Source organism: Euphorbia lathyris, chromosome 7 (genome assembly GCF_963576675.1).
Source record: "Euphorbia lathyris chromosome 7, ddEupLath1.1, whole genome shotgun sequence".
NCBI lineage: Eukaryota > Viridiplantae > Streptophyta > Magnoliopsida > Malpighiales > Euphorbiaceae > Euphorbia > Euphorbia lathyris.
This window is the reverse complement of record NC_088916.1, coordinates 77,317,222-77,328,123: the sequence shown is the minus strand read 5'-3', so window position 1 is coordinate 77,328,123 and position 10,902 is coordinate 77,317,222. Positions and strand designations below refer to the sequence as shown.

Genomic DNA, 10,902 nt, shown 5'->3' with positions numbered 1-10,902 from the left:
ATAGTTAATTGGCTGATTGTGATGGTTATTTACTTTTATGATATTAAACCCTGCTGGGAAATCTTTCCTGGTGAATTCACTTTCTTCAGGTTCGTTATTTACTTTCTTTGATCCAACATCAAGGATTATTTGATATATTTTCTACATCTTTGGGATAATATTGTTAAGTACATTTTACATGTATATATTCGGTCAAAAGGAAGATGACTTAAGCTTGCAAATGAATAATCAATTCATCTATATTAAAGTTGACTACCATGTATAAATTGATTTTCCATAATCAAAATCCTTCCGAATCATAAACGGGTTAATACACATATTTGCCCTCGTGTTTTCTCGGAAAAACACATATGCCCCTGTATCAAATAAACCCACTAAAATCTCCTTGTACTTGTCATAACCCTACGGATATACCCCACACTAACGGAATGATGATTTGGCACAAACGCCGTTCCACGTGGAACGCCACGTCATGCCACGTCAACTGCCAACAAATCAAAATGAATCCTACGTGGCAAAGTAAAAAGGGTTAATACACATATTTGCCCTCGTGTTTTCTCGGAAAAACACATATGCCCCTGTATCAAATAAACCCACTAAAATCTCCTTGTACTTGTTAATAAGTTATCATGCCACGTCCCTTTTTTAAAAATTTAAATAATTAAAAATATGTCTACATAGCATTGTAATTCCTAAGTCACAGCATACAACTTCTTGTGCCAGAATTCATCCTAAAACGACTTGTTCATAAATTTGACCGCATCATCCATGAACTGCATATAATTGAAATCATCAACTCAATAAAACATAGAATCAGAAACATTTCTGGTTTGAACACAATTATAAAGCCGCTTTCTGGATATTTATGAGCATATCATTTCTCAATAGTAGCAAACACTCGCTGAATGTAAACCTGTAAAATATAGAAACCGTTTAACCCAAAAGCTTAATGACTGTTTCAAAGTTTAATTAATTCGTACCTGGTAGCCTTCAAGGAGATGGAGAATAATGCGAGCATTAGGGAAATCACTCTCTCTCTCTTTCTTTCGACTCTCTCTCATTTTAGACGTTAGGGTAAACCTGTTCCTAGGTATGAACTGCTACTTATATGAACTGCCATGTAGACATATTTTTAATTATTTAAATTTTTAAAAAAGGGACGTGGCATGATAACTTATTAACAAGTACAAGGAGATTTTAGTGGGTTTATTTGATACAGGGGCATATGTGTTTTTCCGAGAAAACACGAGGGCAAATATGTGTATTAACCCTTTTTACTTTGCCACGTAGGATTGATAAGTCTCCAATTCAACGTTCAAATGTCCACTTTAGTGCTAGGTTATTTAATTAATTTGGTGTTATTCTGGGTATTATTGCTTGTTTTGGTTTGATTTGCCTCCACAGGACTCAAATGATTAAAAGGAGCAGAATTGGGCTTAATTAGAGAAACTTTAGACCAGAAAGGAATTTGGTGCTGAATTAAAGGAGCTGAAGCGAAAATGGAGTTAGTCTTGCCCAAGACTAAGGACCTCCGAATCTTCTGATGTTCAAATTGACCAGGACCTTTTCCAACTCGAAATAAAAGGCAGAAAATCAGGGATTTGAAATTTGTAAAAGAGGTTGATGATTTAGATAGATATTATTTTGTTACCCAACTTTTAGGAGAGGGTTTTCTCTATAAATAGATGAGAATTTACACCTTGGGGGGAAGTTCTTTTTAGGTTTTTTTTCTCTTTTTGGTTTCTTAGTTAGCTTTATTTATCGTCTTTAATGGCTATCATAGTCGATTTCATGACTATGTGTAGCTAAATACTTTATTCGGTTAAGGGATTAATCAAAGGCGAGCATTATTTTCAATTGTGAGATTGTTGTTCTTAATTTCAGTAATCTAATTTTATGTGATCTGTTTACATATTTATTGATCTATGAAATCATACCTTCAATGAAAGTTCAGGTGAAGGTTTGGCCAGACTTTTGCTTTTTCATTCATCGAACAATGTTAGGAAATAGGATTTGTAATCATCTGAAATCCTAGCTATTATCAAGCGTATGAATATGTAATTTGGTTTGAATCGGAATCGCTAAGAATTCGGTTAACTTAGGTTGGGTCCTTCTAATTCCTAATGCTTTCGACAGATTAAATTCTAAGCGCTAAGCTAGAACTGTCTGTCGAATAGGAGCTTATCTTTAGGCGCTCTAGGATTTGCTTTACAATTAAGGAAGGATTAGGTCGGGAATGAATAAGGAACGGCTATAACCAATCCAGATCATGTTAATTAAGATAATGTCTCACTGTCAATGATCGATGGAAAATAATTGTTTGGCCTGCGGAATCTCCCTTAACTGAAATTCCAACATATAATTTTACATTCAATTTCAATTTGATTCTGCAATTTTTATTTATTCATTAATCAACAATTTCAATCCCCCTTATTTATTTTTTGTTAATTGCTTGCTTATATTTGTGATTAGATTAGTATTAATCCTTTGGGTACGACCTTTACTTGCTCTTTTACAATTTATTTTCGGCTAAGTAAAGTTATAATTATCTTTGGTGGATTCGACACCCATCAAGGATTCATTTTGATTTGTTGGCAGTTGACGTGGCGTTCCACGTGGAACGGCGTTTGTGCCAAATCATCATTCCGTTAGTGTGGGGTATATCTGTAGGGTTGTGACAAGTACAAGGAGATTTTAGTGGGTTTATTTGATACAGGGGCATATGTGTTTTTCCGAGAAAACACGAGGGCAAATATGTGTATTAACCCAATCATAAACTATTCGTTACTTAATTTTGTGTTTAAAAAAGGGAGACATTATGTTAAAATTGACTTATTAAGGATTAATCCTTCAAATACTTGAAAGGTCAAGTTCATGTTCGTGCTAACTTGAATTACTCCATACAAGGATGAAGTTGAAGTTGAAGTTATTGTACATTCAAGTTAGGCCCTGTTCTTTTTAACTGAAATTAAATTAAATTAACTTAATTTAACTGAACTGAATGCTACTGAACTGAACTGAAATTAACTTAACTTAACTACACCAAATAATTATAATTATAGTAAATTATATATATAATGATATATTTTATATATAAATAATTATAATTATAATAAAAAATGATAAATTATATATAATAAATGATAAATTATATATAAGTAATTATAATTATAATAAATAATTATGAATTATATATAAATGATAATAAATAATAATACATTATATATTATAATAATAAATAATAATACATTATATATAAATAATTAGAATTATAATAAATAATGATTAATTATATATAAATAATATTAAATTATAAATTATATATAAAGAATAATACATTATATATAAATAATTATAATAAATAATGATGCACTAAATTATAAATTATATATAAATAATTATAATTATAATAGATAATGAAAAATATAAATAATATCAAATATAATGAAGAATATAAATAATATCAAATTATAAATTATAATAAATAATAAATTATATATAAATAGTTATAACTATAATGAATAATGACGAATTATATATAAATAATATTAAATTATAAATTATATTAAATCGTAAATTATATATAAATAATTATAATTATAATAAATAATTATTATTATTATTAAAATTAAATTAATTGAACTTAACTGAACTAAACTGAAATTACTTAGGCAGGTCTTACTCCTTTCATAGGCAAGTTTAAGTTCAAGTTAACTTTCATTCAAATTATTCCATACATCAAGATGAAGTGAATGTCACATTTATATTGTGAATTACTATACCTAGCCACAAATTCCTACCTCTAACCTTGGGAATTGACCGAATTACCCTTTGCACAAAAATTGAAAAAAGACAAAACCTCTCAAGAACCCTATACACTCTTCGATCAAATCCGGACTAATTTTTGAACCAAATCATGGATGGTGACAGAGGCCGTAAAGGGAAAGCGAAAATGGTAAGATTTACGGTTTTATTTTGTTGATTTATGCTTCAATTTGAGATCTGTGGGATCTTTTTGAAAATCGCCGGAATCGCAGTCGGGCGTATGAACATCACACCCGACCTGTGGTTCCGACGTAAGAACATCACGCCCGACTAGTGGTGCGGGCGTGATAGCCACATGCCCGCACCATAGGTCGGGCGTGATGTTCAAACGTCCGAACCATAGGTCGGACGTGATGTTCATACGCCCGACCAGTGGTTCGGACGTGATGTTCATATGCCCGAGGGTGTTTTTTTAAATTATATTTACATTTAAATTAATTTAGTTTATTTTATAATTTATATGTTACAATTTTAGGTTAATTTAGTGTAATTTTTTGTAGACGGAGCGGCCTATTAGGAGGGGGGAGGGGAAAATCTATCCCGTCATCTGCTCGTCGTTTAGATATGGACGACGAGGATGATACACCACGACATACGAGATTGCGTGGTATTGATATATCTGGTCGTAGGCGGAGAGAGGCTGCGACGGAGCAGGTGCGAAGGGGCCGATTGTGGATCAGCCCGATATTCATGGATCAGAGGGGACGACAGATTTTGATGACAGAGAGCCTGATAGCGATTCTGTGGCGGACTACTTGGATGTGGTAGCCTAGGTACTACGACAGTCTACAGCTGCACATGGGATACGATCCCACTGCCTGTGATCCTGCTTACAGTTGAGGATACCTGGCGGAGATTTCCATCGGCTCGGGGCATTGATCGGAGGAGATGCCGGCCAGTTGGATACGATCCCACTGCCTGTGATCCTGCTTACATGGACTGGTATATGCGATATTCGCATCCTCATCTCCTTCATGCATCACAGGATGGACCGGTCCAGTATGCTCGTGCCACAGCGAATTTGTAAGTTTATTATTATTTAATATTATTATTTAGTATTAGTTTATATGTGTTTATTTTTTAATATTTAATTTTTTTTTTGCAGTGGGTTAGCTGGTTGTGGCGTGTCACCCAACTAGCGGCTACCCACCGATCTGACGAGGATGCTCCACTCATTAAGAGGGAGATGGATGAGTTTATGGACGCGTGGCGTCGGGCGAACTAAATTGTTTTAGTAAAACTTTATACATTTTAACACTTTTGATATTATATGTACTCTTTTATGTTTATTAATTTTTATTTTAATGTTTATGTTGTTAAATTTTATTTGTTAAAGGGTAATCCGAGTTAAAATACCGTAATTTTTATTTGTAAACGGATAATTCAAGTTAACCACAATCATCAACAATTTTTTTTGGATTTATTCATGCGGACGTGAGCAGGGGCGAATCCAGGATTTCTCCCCCATGGGCGCAAACAATACGACTAAAATAATTTTTATCCAACAAATAATAATTATAGAAAACCAGAGATCAAAGCTCAAGTTCAAGTAAAATAGTAGTAGAAATATCAAATCAAAATTCAAGTAGGAGCAAAAAAATACCAAAGCAGAGAGGCAAAGATCGGAGATGGAGTGCTGGACCAACGATCAAATTACGGAGGGATTGGCTACCGATTTTGATTTAATCTTACTTAGGATTAGGAATTTCAATTTAGGCTTAAAAAGAAAGAGGAATTGAGGAAGAAGAACTAAAGAGATTGAGGAGAGTAAGAGAGAACAATGGTTTGTTTTAGGACCTATTTAGTTTTACATATAAAATATTTACTTTTTTTTTATTTTTTTTTAAATAAAATGGCATAGTTCTAATAAAATAAAACGGCGTTGTTTTGCTTTAAAACAGAATTAAAAAAAATATTAAATTTAAAACTATTTTCCATCCTCAATTATAGAACCAGTAAACCTTAAACCTTCATTGATGAAGGGGGGCAGAGCTCTAAAACTTCAAAATTATTACCTAGGATTTTAAAAAAAATACAAATGTCATGCTGGATTCCCTCTGGGCGTGAGGTAATCACGCCTCACCACAGGGTGAGGCATGAGGCTATCACGTCCGCACATGCGAATCTGTTTTGAGAAAATTATATAAGATGGATTAAAATCACTAATTAACAACTGAGTTATATTCTACTATGTGACATTTAATCAACTTTAGATGAATCGATTTATTTATTCTTGCCACGTGACAAATTTTTTGATATGTGACATGTACAAATAACAATTGTTTAAATTATTATTTTTCTATATAGAGTTAATACGTGGATAAATATCAAAAAAATAATTCTTTATTTATCCACATACTAAGTCTATATGAAAAAAATTAATACGATTATCACATGTTAAAAATTGTGCCATGTGTAAAAATTAAATAAATAATAATTAAATATTTTTTCATTTAAAATGGATTAAATACCACCTATATGAATATACTTCGGGTGTAAATGTTACTAAATAATACCATATTAGCCAAATATGGCTGGAACCTATTTTTTTTAAGAGGATAAGTTGGAATCTACAACCTCCCACCTCTAAAACTAGATATATGCTAGCTTAGCTATGCTCCTTTAGTTATATAGTTTAAATGTTTAATTCTATGTACTACTATAAATACATATTATGTGCTAATATAAATATGGAGTAATATGCAAAAATACATTTAACATTGACCGTGAGAAGTAATTTTACATTTAACTTCTAAAATGATTACAAATTTACCTCTAATGTTGGCAATAAATATAACTTTCGAACTCATTTTTATCATGTCTTTTCCATTTTGAATTTATTTTTATTGTCTTTTCCATTAAAAAAAATTAATTTCTTATTTTTGAGACAAATTAAATTTCAATTTATGAAAAATATAAAAATTCTAAAACTAAAAATAAAAAAAATATTATAATTTTTTTTAGAAACTAACGCTTAATTTATAGAAAGTTCACATTGGGTACTTTTTAATGTTTTAACCAACACACCGAAACAACGATGTTCTAACATGTTGGATATTAAAAAATTTTGGTCAGTCCTAATGGGCTAGACTTTCAAAAATTAACCCTAATTGCACGACTAAAATTCGCCCCCAAGTATAAATTCTTGGACATTTTTTATGATTTAATAATAGAATATAGTTCGATATTTCTTTAATTCGACGAAATATTTAGATTTTTTTCCAACTCGTATAAAATATATTATATTTTTTAAAAAAAAATTCAAGTCTATTCATATGTTTGTGATTTGTTACTAGTAATAAGTGATAAAATGACGTACGTATAAAGTGTAAATAACAAGATTCATAGTCAATAAGACAAATTGATGAATCATTTATCAAATTGAGAACTTGTCAATATTAGAGGTAAATTTGCTAATTGTTGTCAACGTTAGAGATGAAATTGTACCATTTTAAGCGTATGAAATTGCTCTTAACTACCAACATTGAGTAGGGGTATGCATCGGTTCAAACCCGATCCGAACCGAAAAAATGAATACCGAAATTACAAAAATAATTAACATTGACCATGAACCGAATAACATCTTAACTAAAAAATAAAAATCATTATATTTTCTTATTAAATTTATTTTAAAAAAATTGAAATAATTTAAATATATTGATATATATTAATATTGATTTATCATCTCACCAATAATAAAAAAAACATAAACTTATAAAATCAAATATATATATATTAGAGTAGGTATAATTAGGCGCGGTCGATTTTTTTATATTTTTTTATCAAACCAAACGGAATAAAAAATTTCCTGAAACTAAAATCAATGTCGAACCCAAATATAAAAAACCCGAATCGAAAAACTAGATTCAACTTGAACCCGAATATAAAAAAACCGAATCGAAAAACTAGATTCATACAATGTGGAACCCAAATATTAAAAAAAAAAAAAAACCGAATTGAAAAACTAGATTCAATCAATTCGGTTCAGTATGAATTTGATATCATACCTGGAATCAGCACTGGAAATCCATCTCCAATAAGCAGGAGTATCTCCCCAAGCAATCTTCAAATCCCTTGCAGATATCATATAACTTTTCTTCCCACTCACTTTCTCCAATGCAAAGCTCTACTAAAAATAACAAAATCATCTTAGATCTAACAATTAAAATTCATAGATCTGAAACCTAACTATGGAATCTGAACTACATACCTTTCTTCCATCTTCGATTATGATTGGATTATCGCAGAGGCTGAGATAAAGCTGCTTCTTCGAAGAGCAACGATTCAACAATAGAGAATCAGAGGTTTTAGAAATAATAGACTGGAACTCTGATGGAAGGAATCTACTCCAAACGACGTCGGACTGAAGAAGATCTCTGAACTTGGAGGATACCGTTGATAATCTGCAACTATCACGAGGACTCGTGGATGAGAAGATGTTTGCTACGATATCTTCCGGTAAATCGAGAATATTCCGTCCTCCTCCGTTCTCTCCACCCATTCTCCGGCTGTTCGGCGTTCTGATTCAATTTCAGGGATGGATGTGGTGTGGAGGAAGAAGATGAAGAAGGATATATATAGGAAGTTGATATTATTATATTAATATGTTGACTTAAGTATCCGCACATGGAATTATTGGTTATATTATTAATGATTAATAATACAAATATTATTTAAAATAATGCTAAAAGAAGATACGATATCTGGCCATATCAACCCCCCAGTGTACTTATCACAATAGTCAACTATATCCAAGCATGGCAGACGATTTCACCTGGCATGATCATTTATTGCTTGTGATAATGTGTAATGGTTAATAGAAAACCATTGGAAAAACCATCACATATGATGGAGATGAATCGAAGTTGATGTACATATGATTATGTAAACTACATACGGTCCAAACAAAGTTCTTGGGATAATATCAACTTTGGAATGTTTCAAGAGAGTATATAATTCTGCGTGTGTTGATCCAGCATCAGTTGATGTACATATGATTATGTAAACTACATACGGTCCAAACAAAGTTCTTGGGATAATAGTTTTTATCGTTGATTTAAGTGATGTTGAGTGTTTCATAGAGTATTATCGAATGAATTCAAACGATGTGAATTTTGACTCACGAATAATCCAACTGCGAGTTATGAAAACAGAGAATGTTATCCATTCAAGTTGTGATGTCAATGCCACTATTGAAGTGGACACAACTGTTAAAATAGACACAATTGTGAAGTCCGAACTCATCAGCCACGAAAAGAAAAGATCGTTGATTTCAACCTTGCATTCAACTTTGGTTTAGATGATATTAGCTCGAATCTGGTTTATTTTTTTTTGAAAGAAACGAGACATTTAGGATCATTTTGACATAGAAGAAACGGTAAACGAAGAAATGGTAAATGTTGATCAGACAATGGCGGAGCCAGGAATTTAGACTTGGGGGGCTAATTTTAGCCGTGGAATTAAGGGTAAATTTTCAAAGTCCAATCCGTTAGGGTTGGATAATTTTTTTTTAGCCTCCAACGTGTTAAAACTATTAAAACTAGTATTGAACTAATAGAAAATTAAATATGTTTACTTCTTTCACGTTAGACACTTTTAATATTTTAGCGAACACACCGTCATTTTTTTTGTGTTCACTAAAATATTAAAAGTGACTGACGGTGTGTTCGCCAAAACATTAAAACTATCCAACGTAAAAATAGTAAATATATCTAATTTTCAATTAGTTCAATTCTCGTTTCTAAAAAATTATAACATTTTTACAGTTTTCATTTTTAAATTTTTTATAAATTATAAAAACTAAGTTATTTGAATTTAAAAAATAAGAAATTAAATTTTTTAATGGTAAAGACATAATAAAAATGAAATCAAAACTGTTATCAAAATAAAGAGTCTATTTAAATTAATTAATAATGGTAACATGTTTTTATAATTATTGAATAATAAAGTTAAAATAAATAAAAACTTTATAAAATAAAATGAGGTTGGAGAGAGAACCTAGGACCTCTTAAATACAAGTAAACATTCTTAATCATCTCATCCACCTTTAAACAATGAAATAATGCTCCATAGAATTAATGTATACTAATTTTAGAGGGGGCTATAGTGGACAAACAAAAAGTACTCAATGGCAGAGCCGGTGGCCGAGGGGCTCTAGGCCCCCCGAGCCCTGGGCTGGCTCTGCCCCAGCCTATCCCTCGGAAATAATCTCATTGCGAAGCTGTTCCCCAAAGCAATGTATTGGCAAGTATATATAAGGCGGATGATGTAGAAAGAATAAGAAAGGGGACCGATCCATTTCGATGGCTCCCAGAGGTCCATGATGCACCTATGCTTCCTATTGAAGCTAGTGCATCAAAAGGGTTTGTCGGTTTAAAGATGCATGACATATTCTCAAAGAAACGAGCATTGCAAGATGCATTGAAAAAATACGCAGTTAAGAACAGGTTCGAATGGAGAGTGTACAAGTCTAATAAGTCAATGTTTAAAGTTAGATGTAAGTGTAGATACCTATTTTTTCCCGGACCAGTTTTTAAGTTTTTGATACATTCTACTCAAAATTAGAATAATTCATAAATTATTCAAAATATGCGGTATCTCGAAAATAATCTGTTCAAGAGAAAATTATGAGACTAAGGCTAATTTATCATATTTCGGTATAAATCGGTAAAAATACCGAATTATATTCAAAATATGACTTAATAGGATTAATGTAGAATTATGAATTTTATTCAAGATATGTTCCTTATATTTTGAATAAAATTGAATTTGTTTGAATTTGAGTTACGATTTATTAATTAAAGTTCAAATGTCAACTAATCGGATTAATATCTCAATTTTTATTAATTTATCGTAAATTATATTTAAAAATAATTATAATCTAAATTGTAAATTATAATGTAATATCGCATATTAAAGTAAAAAAGTCAACTTTGATTGGGATTTATATTATACTTAAATATTTAGAATATGATTGATTTTTAAATAATAATGAACAACAAATGAAATCAAAAATTGAAAAGTAAACGAGTTGATGAGAAATGAACGTTTAAAAATGGAATTGTTAATAAAATAAAT

The 10,902-nt window shown here is 31.1% G+C and overlaps 1 protein-coding gene across 5 annotated transcripts; it reads right to left on the bottom strand.

Moving 5' to 3' along the window:
• Positions 1 to 282: 282 nt before the first annotated feature.
• On the bottom strand, positions 283 to 8,390 carry LOC136234920 (F-box protein PP2-B1-like). Of its 5 annotated transcripts, none has more exons than XR_010691543.1 (4): positions 8,036 to 8,390; positions 7,833 to 7,951; positions 5,429 to 5,950; positions 283 to 507 (listed from the first exon to the last, which is right to left on the bottom strand). XR_010691543.1 is itself a non-coding variant. In XM_066024416.1 (3 exons), exons 1-3 carry the CDS (start codon positions 8,324 to 8,326, stop codon positions 746 to 748), a joined length of 438 nt encoding a protein of 145 aa, XP_065880488.1. In that variant the 5' UTR covers positions 8,327 to 8,390; the 3' UTR covers positions 288 to 745. The 5 variants fall into 5 exon arrangements, 2 of the variants coding, with proteins under 2 accessions (XP_065880488.1, XP_065880487.1); XR_010691544.1 differs by having other exon boundaries at positions 286 to 773; positions 5,841 to 5,950; XR_010691545.1 differs by lacking the exon at positions 283 to 507 and adding an exon at positions 792 to 913 and having other exon boundaries at positions 5,841 to 5,950.
• Positions 8,391 to 10,902: the final 2,512 nt, after the last annotated feature.